The sequence below is a fragment of the Hemibagrus wyckioides genome, linkage group LG10 (assembly GCF_019097595.1).
Source record: "Hemibagrus wyckioides isolate EC202008001 linkage group LG10, SWU_Hwy_1.0, whole genome shotgun sequence".
In the NCBI taxonomy this organism is placed as follows: Eukaryota; Metazoa; Chordata; class Actinopteri; order Siluriformes; family Bagridae; genus Hemibagrus; species Hemibagrus wyckioides.
In genome coordinates, this window is record NC_080719.1 from 24426778 (window position 1) to 24450162 (window position 23385).

A 23385-nucleotide genomic window follows, 5' to 3' on the forward strand; every position below is an offset into this window, starting at 1 on the left:
GTATTGAATATGGATCTCTGTAGTTTAACAAAAAAGGCTGGGGTTTATTAAGACTGCCTCATGCTGCTGGTTTCTAGACCATGACTAGGCGCAGGTTAATAGGATCAGACATCACGGACCATTTCGGTCTCTGCAATCATTTATTTGCTTTGGGGAGCTTGTCGCCGGCGCTCGGGCGTTATGGCACACAGTCGTGAACACATGCGCCGGTGGAAGAATGCATGATGGAGTGAAGTGCTGGGTATTTTGCAAACAGGGGGCCTTAAAAAAACCTCTTTGGGCAGCAAAATATACCGACATCAGGCGAGGTTAGCTTAATTGGTTATGTGCTTTTCCTCCTCTGGTTTACATGAGTTTAAAAATGTTTAGCCGAGGCTCTAACTTTGCGGCACTAAGCCACTTGCGAGTGGAATGAAAAGGGTTTGTGAGTTACAGTCCATTTGTTCTGCAACCTATTAAAAGTCAGACACGTTACACTCGCCCTCCTCCACCTTCCGGGTTATACAGCAGAAACCGTGCTCATTTTAATCTCGGAGTTTTTTAATCAAAGCACGTATTAATCCGATTGATAAGCTAATTAAATTAAACATAATGCTTGGAATACAGCTGTATCTCAGGCCCAGCGTAACCCTTTTGGGGAAAATAAACATAAATCTAAATCTTGTTATGAGGGCACATGTTTGGCAACGACCTCACACAGCATCCTAAACTAGATACTTCATTAAATATAACTAGTTAAATGAATCTGTTTAAAAAAAAAATGCTTTGAACGCATACTAATTCTTGAATCTGATTGGTCAGAAAAGCTTTATTAATTTCTTATAAACGTAGTGGTGTTTCTATAGTAACAGCTCTTTCAAAGAAAAGCTAAAATGCTCTTGTGTAAGAAAATAAAAATGTATACTTGGTGAAGTTTTCTTTAAAGAGACTTTTATATGAAGCTTATGGAAGGAGTCACGGGTTTCGCTCAGAAGGTTTTTTGCCGTGGGAAAGTCTTAAAAAGCATGACAAGCTGTGGTTTTTCATTAACTTCAAAAGGAGAGGGAAAATCTATACATAACTAAAGTGGTTGAAAAGAAGGACGTGTCATTTATAAGCTAAAGATTGTAATCGTTGGCAAATTGCTGTTGTACAAGCGAAATAAAACGCTGTATTTATTGCTCTTAAAAATGAGGTAGGAACAGCGTCACACTGCACCATTACTGATATTCCTGTAACAGGAAAGTGGTTTATTGCTTAAAAAACAAACACAATATGCTAAATATTTTAAATTGTGGTAATGATACAGATCTCATGTTAGGTACCTCATCATACCATCACAGACTATATTTTTAAGAGAAGTTTTAATGACTGCGTGTGTTATAGGAATGATACTAGCGGTCATTCGGGCCAAGAGACTTTGGTGAATTCAAAGTGCCGATAAAAATCTACAACTCAATCATCAACACTCACAACGCCATAAACCCAGCTACTCATCCCGGTCACGGTGATACATCATACTGTATATTGTTGTCTGTATGTTTACCATTTTGAAACCTGGCTCCGCTCCCCTGAGCTGCACTGCATCCGGACGGGGTTAGAGTCGTTTGCGGCTGTGGTGGCGAATCATATGACATGATTGATGAGCTCTGATGGCAGATAATCAAAACCCACTTTAGCCAACTGTTTAATTTGGCACCGGTGGGGATCTCTCCTTTACGCCTCTGATGCTCTGTGCTTTTTTAACATGCCTAAGCTCAGACATAAACAATGAGTTTAGCTTTCCAACTGGAAAATAAATTACGGAGGAAGATATAACTTCATTTCCTGCGTCACGCCGAGCGTTTTCAAATTTAATCTCCCGCCTCTCCCCCCTCCGAGTGGCCGAGTTAAGCTCATCTTCTTTCACTTTCATAACGTGCTGCAATAATTCAACCTTTGATGACTCTTAGTTTTAATAAATACAGGCTTAGTTGTAGCATACATCCATAAGCAACAGACACATTCATATACCTAAAGGATGTCTAAAAAAAAAAAAACCCAAAAAACAAAAGTGCCTGCGTTTCTTCTGCTGCCTTATGTGTCAATAGCGCCATCTGCTGGCGAACAGGAGAAATTCAAGCAGAGTTTACAGAAAGTGATTAATATAAAACACCCCAAGCCAAAGCTTCTGAGGAAATGTTTTATACCATAAGTTTAATTATTATGAAAGTTAGAAATACTGCACGAGATGTAAATGATGATTCTATCAGCTCTACTGTATTGATGCTGTAAACTTCAGGCTTCCACACGATATAATGACATTGACAATGGTTCTACATACATTTAACTCGATCGATTTAGATCGTTTCCGATCGATATGTGTGCAACTTCAGACTCTAAGGTAGGCCTAACATTAATAAACATTAATAAACACCATATAAAATTTTGGAAATTGTTCGATTAGGAGGTACAACTGGTTCAAATATAAATCTTTAAAAAAAAAACGTAACTAAAACAGAAAGAGACAGAAAGACACAGTAAAAAAAAAAAATAATGAGCTATTTATTATTATTAAAAAATAAAGTCATTTTCAGGCAAATGAAAGATTAGCCTTTGCGGTGTATTTATGAAAAGCCAACCTCTTTCACAAAGTGGACTCAAGCACCTACCCATGACCCATTGCACCGTTTGCCGGTTTGACGATGAAGGTCTTCTGCTTGCGTTTGCGTCTAAGCTCCTTCACATAGTTCTGGAACTGAGTGTACTCCGCCGGGAAGATCCAGGTTTTGGGAATGAAGCTGTATTCCTGAGGCTGGCTTTTAATCATCCTGAGTCAAGGAGGAGGGAAAAAAACCAGTACAAAACAGTCACTTGGACTAGGAGAATGCCCTGGAGGAAGATGTTTGATAAATAAATCTCTAATCCGGTGTTGTGATATTTATGCGTGTGCTTGAAATAGGTTTTTTATTTATTATATATATAATAAGGTGAAAGTGACTTACTTGGACATGTTTCTTGCCAAACAGTCTTTTCGACAGATCTCTCCCATTCCCGGGAAATGGTTAATTCTCTGAGGAAAATAATAATATTCGGAAGTTGTTTAAGAATTCACTTCACCGAAAATAAAAAAGAGCACATTACAGCCAAAAAAAAAAAAACATGAAGTGAATATTATTTTCTGACATTTATGCCCAATTACAGCACACAAAACAAAAGGCAATTTTAAAACCTTCCTTAACCCCGTATTTAGATGACCAGATCATTTTTGTTGAAAACAAAAAAAAAAAAATAGACAATCAATCTCATCTTCAAGAGGCAAAGTAATTGGTTCTGCATCAGAGCCCCTGCAAGTGCAGGTAGTGACAGATGAATGTATTGCTTTGAATACAACAAGAAGGGGGGAAAAAAAATGAAAAGTGGGCTTTTCTGTATTCTGCAAGCAAATGAGGCTGAACAGGGCCATTAATTAGGACCGTATGAACTGCAGCTTGACAGCCAAGTTTTTGAGCAAATCACTGCGAAGAAGGAAAAAAAACCCACGCATTTTAGCGAGTGTAAAAGGAACGCATGATTATCTGGAAGGGACGGCCGTGATGAGGAAGAACACCAACGGCACGGTGATGTGAGAGAGAAGGAGGTCACAAACATGAAAATCAAATCAAAGTGCATATAATGTACATTAAAACGTCTACTTAGAACTTCTCTGTGAAAGATACTGTATATCCTTCAGGTTTCTGCTCCATCCCAGAGACAGGAAAAGGTGCTGCTTAGTACCAGAGTGTGTCTCATAAAACATTAATAGAAGCGACATTTTACATCTTTATTTTCACATTTAGTGGGATTGTTACAAAATGCACACAATAAAATGACATATGAGGTTAGAAAAAAATTGACAGGGCATGCTTTCACAGGATAATAATCCATGAAGAGTTAGCGCAACTGAAGTGGATTACTTTCCTACAACAACACCCCCCCAAAGTGTTTTATTTCTCTTCTAGTCACATTTGATACTGTGGAATACACTGATCAGGCATAACATTATGACCACCTGCCTAACATTGTCAGTCCCCCTGTTTGCTGACCCGTCCTGCACTGTGTATTCTGACCCCTTTCTATCAGAACCAGCATTAACTTCTTCAGCAGTTTGATCAACAGTAGCTCGTCTGTTGGATCGGATCACACGGGCCAGCCTTCTCTCCCCACGTGCATCAGTGAGCCTTGACCGTCCATGACCCTGTCACCGGTTCACCACTGTTCCTTCCTTGGACCACTTTTGATAGATACTGACCACTGCAGACCGGGAACACCCCACAAGAGCTGCAGTTTTGGAGATGCTCTGATCCAGTGGTCTAGCCATCACAATTTGGCCCTTTTGGTCAAACTCGCTCAAATCCTTACACTTGTCCATTTTTCCTGCCCGTGTGATCCGATCCAACAGACGAGATACTGTTGCTGAAATTGCTGAAGTTAATGCTGGTTCTGATAGAAAGGGGTCAGAATACACAGTGCAGGATGGGTCAGGGCTGTTTTGGCAGGGACCAACACAATATTAGGCAGGTGGTCATAATGTTAAGCCTGGTCAGTTCATATTATTTTTAGAACCATATTATTCATTGGTGTCAGAACCGTGCTGTTACAGAAGATTAATCAGTGCCATCTGACCAGTCAAATTTGAGAATTCAGCATGACTGTGATACAACCACAATAAATAAATAAGTGTCAACAATTTGTTCATACCATATGTCAATAAGACAAAGCCTGTCAAAGGATATAATTGACTTTCCCACAAACATGTGCTACAGAATGAATAAATCATTCATGATTTTTTGCTAAACTGAAGGAAAAGGAGATTTGCTCGGGCACATATGTGCTCTTGCCACTCAGAGTACAGTTATGGCTGGTTTTAGAGTGACTGGCACATGGATATGGCAGGCTGACAGCGCTACTGCTTGGGGAGAGTTGAGAAAGTTGGAAGCGTTGGCAGAGCCAGACACATCATTCTATGTTTCTTTTTACACACACACCCCAGAAATGGAGAAGCCTGAGGCCCTTATGCCTGGCTTCACACACACACACACACACACACACACACACACACACACACACACACACACACACACACACACACACACACACACACAAAGACTGCATGCTTCCTTCAATGACCTTCACCGCATTACTGACTGCTTTCACTAGCTCGGTGTTGCAGCCTGATGTGTGGATGTGGGTGAATGGCACTGCACCTGGTAGTTCCTGAGCTCTGCGATTTTCTCATGCTGTACGGCCGAGTCGTTCCAGATGAGGTTAGCCGTTTCGTCCTCGTCTCTGGTTTTGTGGAAAGCCATCTCCCCAATGACGATACGAACTGGAAAAGAAAAGGAAATTACAATGAGCACAGATGACAATACAAAGCTTATACATACTGTATTATTCAAATCAAAATGAACTGCAATTATGAATCTGAACATTAAGAAACATTTACTAATCTGCTTTGCGAGTTTGCTTTTCGTTGCATTTCACTAAACACACACGCAAGCATGTAATTACTCTCAAGATAATCAAGCAAATAGTTTTGAGCGATTTATCATCTTGTTTACTTTGAGATAAAATGGAAATACTGCTTATTTAAAAAACTGATATTTTCTAAATCTATTTTTTTTTACTATTTCAGTGCTAGGAAAATGACTATACCTCGTGTCAGTGCGTCGGGAAACCGAGTACAGAGATGTACTCGAGTGCTCCTAAAGGCTATTCCCTTATTCCGATACTCTGTAGTATTGTGATGCTTCCATTATGTAAATACTAAAACTAATAAATTGCTTCCTGTAATTGGATGGCACTGAAGTAGATGTGTAAGTGACTATGACCGAAGATGTGACTGAAGAGAGCATTAGCTGAAAACTGTATTCACCAGCAGTGCACTAAGTGGTACACAGCCTCCAGAAACGCCTTTTATTTTAAACAGAGAAATGAAGGAACTGTAATGTATTTCATTCTGAAGGGGAGCTGAACATCTCAAATAGGTAGAGATTTCTACATTATACCAATGACTATTCATTATTAAGCCACTAAAGTAAAATTTAATGAAGCAGGATATTAGTTATTTCTACAGGCCATTAAAATCCATGTTACATCTAATGTTGTGTGATGACTTTCCTTGCTCCATTTCCAATTGGTTATAACAACCAAAGTGTAAAGCCCAGAAGTGCTAGTGCAACAACCTGGTGATAACATGATCTCTCAAATATAACCGTTATTTAGGCTGATAAACCTCATTTTGTCATTATCGTTAGACAAGAGCACTTTAAAGTCCAATTAGTGCTGTGTTTAGAGATGTGATAATGCTGATGGGTGAATTTCTGTTTGTTTTGCTTGCAGCGTGTTAAAGGAAACAGCCACAGTGAGGCCTGTGAGAAGGACACTAATGTGACATGGTATGGTAATAACTAACTCAAGCAAAGTCCTAATTAATGGCCCTGTTCAGCCTCATTTCCTTAAAGAATGAGGAAACTAAGTACACAGAATGGCAGCAAGATCACTTTTTACACTGTTTGCAGCAGCATTCGGGGCTGCAGAAAGATCCCTGAAAATTCTTTCGAAATATAAACCAGTGGTACAAAGTGGACTCTTTAACCGGTTAGCTGTAAAATCACCAGAACAGAGCCACATCTTTATGTTTGTCCGGGCCAGAGATAGGGAGGCAAGGAGGAGGGCTGTGAAAAAGTAGCGTGCAATCTGTTCATCATGTAAATTAGTTCATTAGCGACCATTCTACCTTTTTGATCGAGTAATACAAGTTGAAGTGTGTGTGATCCGCAGGAAGGAATGCACCAGGTTTCAATGCCGCTGGCTTGGAGTTCTTACCGATCTCATATTTCGTTCCTGCCACGTTGGCAGTGATGACGCCCTTCTTCTTCTTCGTGCGCACTTTTCTCTTTACGCCATTCTGATTGGAAAGTGCAGACGGCAAGTTCACGGGGGACGACTTTTGATCATCTACGAAAAATATAGTGAGAAAAATTTGTGATAGATTCCCCTTCTTTACACATGCACTCAGATCATTTACTGACATGAGATGTTATTAATTAATATTTCCTGAAATATTTACTATTGACCATAAGACATGTCTAATATCTCATAGATAACAAGGAAAGTAGTATGGTTGTTTTTTTGTTTTTTTTTTTTTACATATATACGTAATCTAAAGAAATTTCTTTTTTTTTTTTTTACTGTAGTTTATTTATTTGTTTTGACGTTTAACACAGACATCTGATTTACATGTTCAATGGTGATATATGGCTGTTATAAAAGTGGCATACAGTCAACAAAAAGGCTATTAAACCTAATTATCAGACAAAACGTATCATTAATAGACTTGATATTTATGTGTGTGAGCAATCCCTCTGATCCAATCACATTTAGGATACGTTTTATATAGTTCCATGTTACGTGATATGCCGAATGTTACTGAGTTTCTTCTATTCTGATATTCACCTCCATCATTGGGGAGTGATGGCATGTCAGGGATGGGTGGATCAGAGCTTTCCTCCGCCAGGCCTCTGGGACTTGCCAGCGAAGCCTGATGCAACTTTCCACAGATCTACTTAGTCTCTCGTGTCTGTGTGGCGCTGTGAGCAGCAGACCGTCCGTTCATCGGCCTTCACCTTCCCTCCTGGATCTGGTTCTCTCTTTCTCAGTAATAGGGTGGATAGGGAAGGGGGTGGAGGAAGGGAAGGGGGACTTCTTCTCCCAAAAAATGTAACCACGGTGCATTTATGTGGATGGATAGATGACTGGACAGGTTGGCTGTTGAGAGAATAAGAAAGAAAGTGTGTGAGAAAGAGAGAGAAAGAAAGATAGAGAGAGACAGACAGACGGACAGACAGATAGATTTCGGGCTGGAGGTGGGTGGCAATTGCATTGCTCAAACTGTTCTAAAACATATCAGTCAGCCTGACATGAGCAGTTTCGCTTGGCTGAACACCCTCTGACATCTGAGTGAGGATTCAGCAGTTGTTAAAAACAGATGACAACGTTCTGTCTTCTGTCAATCTGATAAAACATTAATGCAGCTGTCTAATTAACAGTGACTCGTTTTGCCTTTTTTAACATTTAGCATCACAATCAGTGTCATAAATCATAAGGTCTTGGATGACAAGTTGGCCGTTTGTGTGTTTCAGTACTTATGGCCTGATTGGCTACTTTTGACTGGTTGATTTTTGTTAGCCAGAGCCATTGGCTGTGTGTGATGCATTCACGGGACGATCATGACCTCTTGTGGTTCAATTGTGAACTACACCTGAGAACATGTGCAAAGCTAAATAACCTTACTTGAAGCATATTATTATTATTCAGATATTTCTGAATTATGAAAATATTTTCTTCTTACATTTCTGGCATTTGGCAGACACCCTTATCCAGAGCAACTTACATTTTTATCTTATTTTTAAGTAACTGAGGGTTAAGGGCCTTGTTCAATGGACCAGCAGTAGCATCTTGGTGGACCTGAGATTCAAACTCACAACCTTCTGCAGTGGTCCAACACCTTAACCACTAAGCTACCACTTTTCATTTTGGATAGTAGAGACAATAATGAAATTCAGGTCCAACATTGAATAAATCAGCTGTTACTGAGAGAACACTAACATAGCCAAGTATAGAATATATACACATACACTAGCCAACATTATGTGGACACCTGACCATTCCAAATGTAGTCTTATTCTAATAACCTTGTCTGGGAAGGCTTTCCACTAGATTTTGACGAAGGAGTTTAGCATGTTATGCTCATGTTTGCCGCTGCTTGGGTTATAAATCCATCCTCCGTCTGGAGTGTGTGGACTTGTTCCCCCTGTGCTTCAGGGGTTTTATCCAGATACTTCACCTCCCCTCCAAAGACGTAGGGATAGGCTGATGGACATCTCTAAACTGTAAGTAGTTGTTAATGTTAATGTTAGTGTATGTGTGTCTCCTGCCTGAATTCCTTGGGAGGATATTTCCCTGAGTCACAAGAGCATAAGGGAGATCAGGTGCTGATGGTGGGTGGGGTCAGTGTTCCAATTCAGCCAAAAGGTTGAGGACAGGGATCTGTGTGGGTCACTGACATGCTGGAACAGGTTTGGGACTCTTTGTTCCAATGAAGGGAAACCGTAATGCTACATTATTAACAACTGTGTGCCTCCAACTTTGTGGCAACAGTTTGGGGAAGACCCACAAAGTTGTGATGGTCGGGTGTCCACATATCTTTGACCATACAGTGTATATGTCTATACAGTGATCACTGACAAGTATAGTCAAGGTCAAGACACAAAAATAGCTACACATCTAAAAGCGTAAACAGTGAAAAACTAAATCAGCTAAACCCTTCTTCAGCACACATACACTATATTGCCAAAAGTTTTGGGACACACCTGAATTCAGGTGTTGTTTTTCAGGGGTTGGGCTCGGCCCCTTAGTTCCATTGAAAGGAATTCTTAATGCTTCAGCTTCATACCAAGACATTTTGGACAATTTCATGCTGGGGATGACCCCTTCCTGTTCCAACATGACTGCACACCAGTGCACAAAGCAAGGTCCATAAAGACATGGATGAGTGAGTTTGGTGTGGAGGAACTTGACTGTCCTGCGCAGAGTCCTGACCTCAACCCCATAGAACACCTTTGGGATGAATTAGAGTGGAGACTGCGAACAAGGCCAAAACTGGGTCATTTGCCTTTACATGCACATGAATGTAATATGGAGTTGTCCCACCCTTTGCAGCTAGAACAGTTTCAACTCTTCTGTGTTTATGCAAATTTTTGACCGTTCCTCTAGAAGCGCATTTGTGAGGTCAGGCACTGATGTTGGACGAGAAGGTCTGTCTCACAGTCTCCACTCTACTTCATCCCAAAGGTGTTCTATGGGGTTGAGGTCAGGACTCTGTGCAGGCCAGTCAAGTTCCTCCACACCAAACTTGCTGTTCCCGCAGAGTTGGGAGCGTGAAATTGTCCGAAATGTCTTGGTATGAAGCTGAAGCATTAAGAGTTCCTTTCACTGGAATTAAGGGGCCGAGCCCAACACCTGAAAAAAAAAACAGGGGTCCCAAAACTTTTGGCAATATAGTGTATGTAGCATGTTATTAACTGTACCCTATAATTATACGCTATATTGAATGCTATTTTAAATTTTAAACATAATCCTCCTGTCAGAGAGCAACCAGACCAGAGAGAAACCAGACAGAAGGTCGCAGAAAGGCTGAGGAAGTGCGGCCATCCCTAAGGCACTGTCCTGTCCAACAACCGGAATGTGCTGTGATCTGTGGCATAATTTGTTCACTCAGCAAATACCATTAACTATGTGCATCTCTTAAACACTCCTTTCTCACTCACACACCACCACTAAACACTAAGCCCTACGCTCCCTCCCTCTATACAACCCTGCTTCCCACAGCCCCCCTTCCTCAATCCCAGGCAATGTCCATTCAGCATAAAAAGCTTTCTAGAGGAACCCAGGCCTACCTGACAGATATTCAATACTGTGCTCTCTATAGAGCTGTGTCCGTGCTCGATCGATTAAAAAGAATTATGTCTAATGGCAAAAGCTCAAATAGGGCTATGTAAAGGCCAGCTTCCTACTTAGCAAGTTATATGACCATCTATATCCCTTTCTTTATTTTGGATTTCTTGAAATTGAATTTAAATACTAGTACTACTACTGCTGCTACTTCATTAGTCATATTATTAAACGATTCTAGAACATGAGACGGAATGGTCATTTATTTTAGGGCTGAGAACTGCTCGAACGCAAGTGTTTCCCTGAGAGCCAGTTCCTCTCTTGTTATGCTGTAGATAGACACAAAAGAATCGTATGGGGCACATAGTAAGTGATCCCACAAAGAGCTCAGTGTTGGAGCAAACCCTGTTTCACAACCCCTGGACAACCGGCGTCCTGTTCACAACAAAAACAAAGCAATGATCTTAGAACTAGAGTCATAATGGTCATGACGACAAACGCACACTTGTCTGGACAGCGTGTCAAGAACTAGCTTTCACAGCCGCAATCAGATTTATCTAACCAAACAACATTCAGTTATAATGTCCCTTAGACATACACACTATATTTAAATACATACTGTCCAGCACTGCTATAAAACATACTATGACCATTATATTTTTGATAAGCACAACTGGTCACATCCTATGTGATGTACACCGATCAGCCATAACATTACGAGCGCTGACCGGTGAAGTGATCTCATCATGGCACCTGTTAGTGGGTGGGATATATTAGGCAGCAAGTCAACATTTTGTCCTCAAAGTTGATGTGATAGGAGCAGGAAAAATGGACAAGAGTAAGGATTTGAGCGAGTTTGATGAAGGGCCAAATTCAATTCAATTTTTTCAATTTTATTTGTATAGCACTTTTAACAAAGAGCATTGTCTCAGAGCAGCTTTACATAAGAAAGAACATAAGAAAACAACAAACATATAAACAGACAAACAGTCCTAGATGTTATCCCAAGTGAGCAAGCCTGAGGTGACTGAGGTGACTGTGGCAAGGAAAAACTCCCTAAGATGGTAAGAGGAAGAAACCTTGAGAGGAACCAGACTCAAAAGGGAACCCATCCTCAATTGGGTGAAAGCGGAGTGTGTGATTATATTGTGATGGCTAGACCACTGGATCAGAGCACCTCCAAAACTGCAACTCTTGTGGGGTGTTCCCTGTCTGCAGTGGTCAGTATCTATCAAAAGTGGTTCAAGGAAGGAACAGTGGTGAACCGGTGACAGGGTCATGGGCGGTCAAGGCTCACTGATGCACGTGGGGAGAGAAGGCTGGCCCGTGTGATCCGATCCAACAGACGAGCTACTGTTGATCAAACTGCTGAAGTTAATGCTGGTTCACAGTGCAGGACGGGTCAGGGCTGTTTTGTTGGCAAAAAGGGGACCAACACAATATTAGGTAGGTGGTCATAATGTTATGCCTGATCGGTGTATATATGATGACTAAACATGCCACAAAACCATTTAGTATGCATTTCTGTATCATTATAAACAGCAAGGCTTGTGATTCTTCAGTAAGGCTAAAAACTTCCATACATACACTCATTACGCATTTGTACACATTCATGCAATTATCCAAATCAGCCAATAACGTGGCTGAAGCCTAATGTATAACATCATGCAGATTCACGTCGAGAGCTTCACAATAAATTAACAAAAGTGACCAAAGTGTCATTTCTGTGTTCGTGACTTTAACAGTGGCATTTCTCTTAGTGCCAGGCTGGGTCGAGATTTCAGAAAGTGCTGATCTGAGATTTTCACACACAACCGTCTCTAGAGTTTAACACAATGGTGTGAGGGGGGAAAAAAACACACACACACAGCAATCGAAAGTTCTAAGGGAGGAAACGATCTTGTGATGAGAGCGGTCAGAGGAGAATGGACGGACTGGTGCAAACTGGAAGACTACAGAAACTTAAATAACCACTCACTACAACCGTGAGAAACAGAAAAGCAGTTCAGAACGCAAAACATGCAGAACCTTAAGGGAACCAGCAGAAGACCACATCAGGTTCTACTTCAAGTGTGCTGCCAAGAACAAGAATCTCACAGGCTCACAGAAACTGGACATCTTTGTCCAAATACTTGAGCACACTGACAGCTAGTTCCCCTTACCAGATATGTTATTACAGCTATAAATCAGTCGTTCCCTCACTAGACTCATTTTTTATTTCTCTGGAAGTTAATAACACGAAAAACAAGAAAAAAAACATAGCAAATGTAGCTTATCGAAATGTAGTTCCAAAAAGAAAAAAACAGAAAGCAACTGTCTTTTGCTGTCACCAGTCCTCTTAAAATGTTAAATAAATATTAATCTTTGTCAATCATTCTTCTCAAATTGTGATGGCTAGACCACTGGATCAGAGCATCTCCAAAACTGTAGCTCTTGTGGGGTGACAGGGTCATGGACAGTCAAGGCTCATTGATGCACATGGGGAGAGAAGGCTGGCCCGTGTGATCCGATCCAACAGACGAGCTATTGTTGCTCAAACTGCTGAAGAAGTTAATGCTGGTTCTGATAGAAAGGGGTCAGAATACACAGTGCAGGACGGGTCAGGGCTGTTTTGGCAGCAAAAGGGAGGGACCAACACCAATATTAGGCAGGTAGTCATAATGTTATGCATGATCAGTGTACATATTAAATTTGTTTTCGTTCGTGTTTGGTTATGGAAAAGGTCATACAAGTCCCTGTGAAAGAAGTGATAATATTAGAACAAGCACTTTAATAACCTAAACCTTCTGATGTTGAGAATCTGTAAATGACGCTTGATACACTATATTGCCAAAAGTATTCGCTCACCCATCCAAATAATCAGAATCAGGTGTTCCAATCACTTCCATGGCCACAGGTGTATAAAATCAAGCACCTAGGCATGCAGACTGTTTTTACAAACATTTGTGAAAGAATGGGTCGCTCTCAGGAGCTCAGTGAATTCCAGCGTGGAACTGTGATAGGATGCCACCTGTGCAACAAATCCAGTCGTGAAATTTCCTCGCTCCTAAATATTCCACAGTCAACTGTCAGCTGTATTATAAGAACGTGGAAGTGTTTGGGAACGACAGCAACTCAGCCACGAAGTGGTAGGCCACGTAAACTGACGGAGCGGGGTCAGAGGATGCTGAGGCGCATAGTGCGAAGAGGTCGCCAACTTTCTGCAGAGTCAATCGCTACAGACCTCCAAACTTCATGTGGCCTTCAGATTAGCTCAAGAACAGTGCGCAGAGAGCTTCATGGAATGGGTTTCCATGGCCGAGCAGCTGCATCCAAGCCATACATCACCAAGTGCAATGCAAAGCGTCGGATGCAGTGGTGTAAAGCACACTGCCACTGGACTCTAGAGCAGTGGAGACGCGTTCTCTGGAGTGACGAATCACGCTTCTCCATCTGGCAATCTGATGGACGAGTCTGGGTTTGGCGGTTGCCAGGAGAACGGTACTTCATTGACTGCATTGTGCCAAGTGTAAAGATTGGTGGAGGGGGGATTATGGTGTGGGGTTGTTTTTCAGGAGCTGGGCTTGGCCCCTTAGTTCCAGTGAAAGGAACTCTGAATGCTTCAGCATACCAAGACATTTTGGACAATTCCATGCTCCCAACTTTGTGGGAACAGTTTGGAGCTGGCCCCTTCCTCTTCCAACATGACTGTGCACCAGTGACCAAAGCAAGGTCCATAAAGACATGGATGACAGAGTCTGGTGTGGAGGAACTTGACTGGCCTGCACAGAGTCCTGACCTCAACCCCACAGAACATCTTTGGGATGAATTAGAGCGGAGACTGAGAGCCAGACCTTCTCGTCCAACATCAGTGTGTGACCTCACAAATGTGCTTCTGGAAGAATGGTCAAAAATTCCCATAAACACACTCCTAAACCTTGTGGACAGCCTTCCCAGAAGAGTTGAAGCTGTTATAGCTGCAAAGGGTGGACCGAAGTCATATTGAATCCTATGGATTAGGAATGGGATGTCACTTAAGTTCATATGCGAGTCAAGGCAGGTGAGCGAATACTTTTGGCAATATAGTGTATGTAATCTATTTCCAACAGACCCATTATAAAATGCTTTTTATTACCACAAGAACCTTTTACCATTTGTTACTACATTGATATAGTTGCGCAGGATATAGATGTAGAGATAAATGACTATTAAATAGTTTAATGTAAGTAAATGTGTTTATTGCAATTATTGTCAATCCATAATCACGTTGGAATCATGTTCCATAAACATTCCAGTGCAGTGAGAGAACCACCAGCCACGGCAGAGATAATGTAATAGAAGAGAACAGAAAAAAATGTCCTTGACCAGCACACACACTCAGGCACATTGTGTTTGATGAACAGGAAACAAAAGAGATGTGTGCTAAAAATCAAACATACACATACACAATGATTGTTCAGTTCAGCTGTGAAAGCATAGGTGAAGCTGGAAACAGTTGACGCTTTACTGCCAAATTCACCTGGAAAAAGGGAAACCCATTCACCGGTTTGCCGGTAGACACTAAAGAACGTGTTTCCTTTGTTTGCAAACCATTAACACACTGGCAGAATCCATAAACACAAGGACGATTCAGACAAAGAGGAAAAGGTAGGAACAGTTTTTGCGAATGGCATTCTTCCCTCTGATTGGACGAGACATCTGTCACTTAGGATCTACAGGAAGTAGGAAATTGTGTCTCTAACTTTATTTCTTGTACATGTGTGAAGTTCTGCCTTCACTTTAAACCATTTTTTCCTCGATAGTGCAACTTTAAATGTTTTAAAGAAAATAAACATTTATATTGATAAGAAAATGGAGTTCATTCAGCGCTACTGTGAGGAAGGACGTTCATATGGTGTGATGTTGGATATACTGATAGTGTATCATGGAGTAAAGATTAGTTTGTGATCTCTAAAAACACACCAGGAATGTTTGGAAGATCAAACTATTCCAGATTAAAGGATGTAAGGAGCGCTATAAGAGCAGAGCTGTGTTCATACACACACCAATCCACTTTCTACTGCTGCAGATACTGCTGGACTTCCTGTAGATCCTGAGAGACAGCGGTCTCGTCCAACCAGAGGGAAAAATTCCATTCACTAGCTATACCTACCTTTTCCACTCTGTCTGAATCGTCCTTGTGTTTTCGGATTTGTTATTTTGTCAGTTTGGCAGTGCTCCGACTTGAACTCCGGTGAACAGTAGTTCAATCGCCCAATCGACAGTGCAGAGGGAGGAAATGAGCCGCTCTCATTCATCCCAAAGGTGTTCTGTGGGGTTGAGGTCAGGACTCCGTGCAGGCCAGTCAAGTTCCTCCACACCAAACAAAACCTTTGGAAATATAGTGTAGGACAGGGGACAAAACATTTGCCCAGATGTGATGTCTAATAAATTTATGATGATTTGTGTATGATGTGTGTGTGGCTACCTGGTTATGCAAAAAAAACATCTCCTATCTCTGGACATCAATTTTAAAAAGTGAAGAGGTCAGTCAGTGACTCAAGCTGAAGAGAAACAGAACAGAATCAGCTCTATTCGAATCCCTTTTATAAAGAGTATATCAGTGACTTCACCCACACTACTGCACTGCCAACAGATGACGGGTGGTTTATCTACCCCAGACCAGCCCAAATAAAAGCGGCCAGAGTCTGTCTCGAAAGAAAATGATGTTGTTGCAAAGCTTACACTGCAATAACTCTCCAGACTGCATTTTGGATCTGCTGATTCTTCTTGAAGAACACTTGACGAAATTAATTGAGAAAACTGATCTTATCACCATTTTCAACACCTTAATCCAGGTGGTTTAATCCACAACAATTGCATGAATCTGATTAGATATATCACAGTATGTTGTTTCTTAAATAAAGGTTGTCATTTTTTTTTTTTTTAACAAACATTGGTCTCACTAATCTAAGTTCAATCCAAAAATAAGGCTTTTGTCTGTTTCAAACTTTCAGTATCATTAAACACTTGTTCCAGCATGCCTTCGCGTAACCCAAGCTCCTCTGTAGCAGGTGCACAGGCAGGTCACTATTGTTTCTCAGACAAACATTACTATTATGTACACTGACCAGGCATAACTTTATGACCACCTGCCTAATATTGGTGTTTGTCCCTGACAAAACAGCCCTGACCGTCCTGCACTGTGTATTCTGACCCCTTTCTATCAGAACCAGCATTAACTTCTTCAGCAGTTTGAGCAACAGTAGCTCGTCTGTTGGATCGGATCACACGGGTCAGCCTTCTCTCCCCACGTGCATCAATGAGCCTCGGCCGCCCATGACCCTGTCACCGGTTCACCACTGTTCCTTCCTTGGACCACTTTTGATAGATACTGACCACTGCAGACCGGGAACACCCCACAAGAGCTGCAGTTTTGGAGATGCTCTGATCCAGTGGTCTAGCCATCACAATTTGGCCCTTTTGGTCAAACTCGCTCAAATCCTTACTCTTGTCCATTTTTCCTGCTTCTAACATCAACTTTGAGGACAAAATGTTGACTTGCTGCCTAATATATCCCACCCACTAACAGGTGCCATGATGAGGAGATCATTAGTCTTATTCACTTCACCGGTCAGTGGTCAGAATGTTATACCTGACCGGTGTATCTCTAGGCTGCAAATTAAGCATCTCATTTTCTCTCTCTGTGATTTTTGGTGATCTCCCTCTGTTCCAGTTGAGTGTCTGGTAAAATCTAGTGACTTTTTGAGCAGATGTTAGCAATGACGCGTAGTGTCATGACATAACAGCTGCTGGTCAGTGATAAATCACTGATCGCCAATAATCTCTATCACCAATCACTGATCGCCTTCTGTTCCAAAAAACCAATCAATAATCACTCTTGTTTGTCTCTTTGTTGTTAGCTTTAAACTCTCTTCTTGATTATAATTACAAATAAACAAAAAATCTATTTATTTAGCCTAACATTCCCTTTTTGTGTCTGTTTAACAACTTTGCTTTATTTCGTCTGCTTTCTTGCGAGACATTTTTGTATTTTTAAAATACATACATTCTGTTCTGATAAAACTCTATTTCTATTCTAAAGTCTATGGTCCGGACTGAAATTATTTATCAGGAAAATTTCCATTAAAAAAAATATTCAAAACTCACATCAGGACAGCCCAAAAATTACGGCACAAAAAAATAAATAAAACTATAGGGTTTCAGAAAATATCTAACGTTATATGATAAATTAATAACTGTAATTAATATTTCGAATATAAACAATTCCTTCGTTGACAGTGTGTCTTTGTCAGCATTTAACATGAGATATTTAAGGAAGTGGTAGCGATTCTAGTATGTATTTATGGAAAAGTCTGGAGATATGTGAATATAAAGTAACCATGTGTAGTGCTACGAAGCTAAATACGGCAAGCAGAAGCAGTCAAAGATGTTTCTCGCAACATGAGGTGTGTATCGAAGGACTGAAATTACAAGACGACCGCATAACTAAAAACCAAAAGGTCATTCAGGGTGTCATTTTCTCAGTGGACGGACAGAGAAAAACACTAACATGCCCAAATCTGGACAGAAATAAAATCACTGTTTTCTAAAGAACCTTTAGAAACAATCTTCATGTTTCTCGCATGTTATGACGTTTTGGTTATGCAAATAATCACGACAAAAAAACCGTGAATATGTAAATGGAGCCATGACGTCATCCGGCGACCTTTTTTGTGTGTATGCATCAGCTACTTGCCCCTGAAAACACTGACAACAATGATATGCCCCTTCCCACCACCACCACCGCAATTCCCTACTATAGAAGTGTATATGAAGGACGTCTGCTGTAGGAACATGGACACAGGTCTTTTCACTACACACTCACGTGCAGAAGGTGTGAAGGCTGTATAATAACTGTATTTATAGTGAGGATAAAGCCTACAGTTCACCGAGTGAAGGCATCCTGTGCGTGTCTATGCCCCAGATTCCGACTGCGGATCTGCAAAGTCAAATCTCATGCATAAGCCATTTAAAATCGTATGCAATTTTAGGTGATGCAATTCAATACACGGACCTTTGTCGAGGCTCTAGCTCTCGCGCTGCTATTTCTGCTCAGGTTCTTCAATGGGCGCAGATTTCTCACTAATATCCCATAATGCAGTGTAACAGAGACTCGGGTGGGCCGTTAGTGCTCAACACCTCCATCTACATCTTTACACATATGTGCAACTTTAAATGATTTTTTTGTCACCGCTATTAGGATGATAATGTCCATGAATCAATCAATGAACTGCTTAGCCGGTGAGCTAGCTTCCAGCTAGCAAGTGCAAGAACGGGGTAAAAAAACCCTGATAACGTCGTGGGGTGTTACCTGAACACTTGTTCCAGCTTCTCTGCGGTGTCCTTTTCGTTTTCTTCCTTTTTTATTTAACTCTCTGCTCTTTGTTAACACAATTCTGTTGCTGTTTTCTATTCATTCATTTACCTTCAGTTTGCAATCTAGCTAGCTATCTACAGTCCTGGATAATGAACCTGTCCTGTATCGCCTAGTCAACACAAGCGTATAGTGAGGGGTTAACGCGTCGACGGACTAGTCCATTCCTTAAATAGGGGGAGCCGCATTTATAATGGCCATCGGTCAGATATAAAACACACTCTGAGGTATTGTTAATCATTTTTGTTTCCATATTTTCTTTCATGATAATATTAATATTAATAATATTTAAAATTAAATAGCAACATGCTTTGCACCTATAATAAGGATATGGTTCTTTCCAGTATAAAGGTCTGAGGTGAAAGAGTGAAATCTGCTCATTTGTTTTGTTTCGTGTTTCTATTTATATGTGCATTTATTTACGATTAATTACATGTTTGTTTGTTTTCCTTTTACATCTTATTCTAAATAAAATGATAAAGCTATACAGCAGATATTTATGTTTTTTTTCTGTTGTGTGACATGTTCTGTACAGTTTAGCATTCTCTATAAAATCATGGAAGAGTCCTTCTTTCCGAAATATAAATAAACATATTTGTAGAGTATCTTAACAGCTCCATCCCCTTCGTATTAATCAACGCAGTGTCTGAATAACGGTGTGTGGTCACTTCATGAATAATTTAACTGACCGCTATGCTTTCTTTTGCCCCGATCAACTATCAATCAATATTCAAGAAACACAGATCAGCCCTAACACTGACCGGTGAAGTGAATAAGACTGAGTATCTCCTCATCATGGCACCTGTTAGTGGGTGGGATATATTAGGCAGCAAGTCAACATTTTGTCCTCAAAGTTGATGTTAGAAGCAGGAAAAATGGAGTGTAAAAAAAAAAAGTGTAAGGATTTGAGCGAGTTTGACCAAAAGGGCCAAATTGTGATGGCTAGACCACTGGATCAGAGCATCTCCAAAACTGCAGCTCTTGTGGGGTGTTCCCGGTCTGCAGTGGTCAGTATCTATCAAAAGTGGTCCAAGGAAGGAACAGTGGTGAACCGGTGACAGGGTCATGGGTGGTCAAGGCTCACTGATGCACATGGGCAGTGAAGGCTGGCCCGTGTGATCCGATCCAACAGACGAGCTACTGTTGCTCAAATTGCTGAAGAAGTTAATGCTGGTTCTGATAGAAAGGTGTCAGAATACACAGTGCAGGACGGGTCAGGGGGACCAACACAATATTAGGCAGGTGGTCATGATGTTATGCCTGATACGTGTAGTTTTACATGTAACATTAGCTTTATTAGCTTCTCTAGGTTTGAACCTGTGAAATGTGGACTTGTTAAAAAAACGATAATCAGTGATGAAGATCAGAGAGCTGACTATGGATGATAAGCGAGCCAGTCATTTCACAAACATCGGGCAGAGCCAATACAATCTCCTGAAGAAGAAAAAAAGAAACCCCTGGTGTACTCAAATCCATCGAATCATTGTGAGAGCTGTGAAGAAAACCCCCAAAACAGCCATCAGTGACATCAGCAACAACCTCCACAGGGCAGGGTGAATGTATCACCCTTTAAAGAAGGCTTCTATGGCAGAATTATAGAAGACACACAGCAGGTAAAATAAGTGTTGAACACACCAAATATATTTCTATTGACATGAAATTTTCACCAGATGTTGGTAACAACCCATGAAATCAAACCATAGATATCCATAAATTAAGTTATGTGTAATAATGTGGAATGACACAGGGGAACTCATGAAGAAAGGGAGATGCAAAAAGGCATGGAAAGCCAAGATTTTCTTTATTGATGTACAGTAAATTTCAAGCAGCAGATATGGACACAAATGCAGATAAGCAGTGTTTATTTATTTTTTGTGAAGCTTGCAGAATAATTCAAAATCTAAGAAAAACCTGGTCAGTATACAGATATTGGTCAGGCGATGAACAAACAGCATGATCTATGAAAGGAAAGGTTTTTATATCAAACCTGGATCAAATTCTAGAAAGACTATGAGTCAGAAGTCTACAGAAACATTCTGACTGCCAATTTACAAATAAATGCATCCACAACTTGATCACGCAACGGGATAACAACCCAAACACACTGCCAACACATCAGGGGGAAAAAGTGGAAGAGTTGACCACTGGTCAAGTCCTCACAACAAACTAGAAGCTTAAGCGAAGACCTGAAGAATGCAGCACTTTGGTGATATCAGTAGCTATGCAAACAAGAGATATGAATCCAACTGTAATAGCTGTTAGTTCATATATGTTAATTTACAATTTGTTCCAATACAAAAAAGTGGATATTTGCCTCCAAAGCTGCCTTTTTTCATTTTGTTTAAAAAAAGAATCTAGGTGTAAATATCAGGCAATGAATGCTGAAATTCTGGTCTATCATCTCATATACATCTGTGTGTGTGTGTGTGTGTGTAGAAAAAAAACAAAAGAAATTATATTAATGGATTTGTCTATTAGAAAGTATCAAGTGATATATACAGAAGTGGGTCTTGCACCAGTCCAAAATCATCATTGTCTTGATGTGCGATTTGACCTGACATAAGGTGTTTTTTTGTTTTGAAGACACACTAGGACTCAAATGCTTGCTGTAACAGTCACTGCTTTGGCAGATGTTTTCCATCCATCCATTTTCTATACCCGCTTTATACCTAATCAGGGTCATGGGGATCTGCTGGAGCCTATCCCAGCACACATTGGGTGAAAGGCAGGGGTACACCCTGGACAGGTCACCAGTCCATCACAGGGCCACACATATAGACAGACAACCACACACACTCACACTCCTATGGGCAATCTAGAATTACCAGTCAACCTAATGTACGTGTTTTTGGACTGTGGGAGGAAACCCGGAGTACCCGGAGTAAACCCACGCAGGCACGGGGAGAACATGCAAACTCCACACAGAAAGACCCCTGTCTGTTCGAACCCCGGACCTTCAGGTTGCAGTTGTTTTATTAAATCATTTTTCTTTCACACAAATATAACATCTGCCATGGAGATAAAATGTGAATAACAAAAATCTACATATTCATATCCAAAAAGTATGACACCACAAGGGAGACTGAATCAAACAAGACCATACCAAGACCATTTGCTATTATTTGTTTGCTTGAACACTGAAGAATGACTTACTATATGACAATATGGTTGATCAAAACTGCTAAACTGATGCACCATTTGCCTCTGATGCACAATGTGCCTTCTCTCCCCACGTGCATCAGTGAGCCTCGGCGGCTTTCACCGGTCACTGCTCACAATGTTATGTCTGATCGGTGCATTCGGTAGCATAAGAGCTTCAGTTAAAGTTCACATCCTACATCAGAATGGGGAAAATGTGATTTCAGTGATTCTGAGCTTTCAGTATTTTAGAAATTGTTGATCTAACTGTTGAATATCTTATGACCAGGCAGGAGTCCATTTAATCTATTTAACTTTGTATTTCAATAGGAACAGTGTCCAAGTACCTTATACACATCGCAAACACCTTAAACACATAGCTTACTATTAACTTAAATTAGCAAGTTGAACATCCAGGGAGATGTAGTCAAGTGGTTTAACTGGTAATGAACTTTTCAGAATGCTAACATAGGACTGTGGACTGTGTGGACATTAGACATAGATATAAACTGTGTGGACATTAGACATAGATATAAACTGTGTGGACATTAATTAACATGCAAAAGGAATTTCCTGAGGACGGGAAGACCATGAACCAATGCAATGAGAAAAACACCTATTGCAATGTTTTCTTAAAACAAGGCAGTTTCTTTCTGTGGTTTGTTCCTGAACCCAGGTTATTGTCCATGTTAAGTTTCTGTACATGTTCTTCCTGGATTATCTCTGGATTTTTTGCTCCTCCTACCTTCCAAAAAACTTTGACCTTTGGTGGATTGATTATGAAAAACTGTATTTTGTAGGGTGTATTCCTGTATAAGCTGTAGTACTCCAGGATAGACTATAGATCCACTGCAACCCCAATCAGGGCAAAGTGGTCACTGAAGATGAATGAATGGATGGATGGATGGATGGATGGATGAGTGAGTGAGTGAGTGAAAGGATGGACGGATAGATGAAAGAATGAATGAATGGATGGATGGATGAATGAATTAATTGATGAATGAATGAATGAGTGGGTGAGTGGATGGCTGAATGAATAAAATAAGGAATGAATAGATGGATGAGTGCGTGGATGAATGAATAGATGGATGGATGGATGGATGGAAGAATAATTAAATGGATGAATGAATGAATGAATGAATGAATGAATGAATGAATGAATGAATGTGGATGGATGAATGAATGTGGATGGATGGATGGATGGATGGATGGATGGATGAATAAATCCATCCACTTTGACTTTGACATGATTGAATGAATGGGTAAATAAATGAATGGATTGACGAATGAATGAATGAATGCATTAATTAATTAATTAATTAATTAATTAATTAATTGATTGATTGATTGATTGATGAATAAATGAGTGAGAGAGTGAGTGAGTGAGTGAGTGAGTGGAT

The 23385-nt window shown here is 40.6% G+C and overlaps 1 protein-coding gene across 1 annotated transcript in view; it reads right to left on the reverse strand.

The window, feature by feature from the left end:
• Positions 1-18985, reverse strand: part of ttll7 (tubulin tyrosine ligase-like family, member 7) — a 57554-nt gene extending 38569 nt beyond the window's left edge. The window contains exons 1-6 of the mRNA XM_058401251.1: positions 18785-18985; positions 7456-7767; positions 6826-6957; positions 5205-5326; positions 2964-3031; positions 2631-2789 (exon numbers count right to left, since the gene is read on the reverse strand). Coding sequence (XP_058257234.1) covers positions 2631-2789; positions 2964-3031; positions 5205-5326; positions 6826-6957; positions 7456-7480 — 506 coding nt within the window. The 5' untranslated portion in view covers positions 7481-7767; positions 18785-18985. The remainder of the gene's footprint in view (positions 1-2630; positions 2790-2963; positions 3032-5204; positions 5327-6825; positions 6958-7455; positions 7768-18784) is intronic.
• Between the last annotated feature and the right edge of the window lie 4400 nt (positions 18986-23385).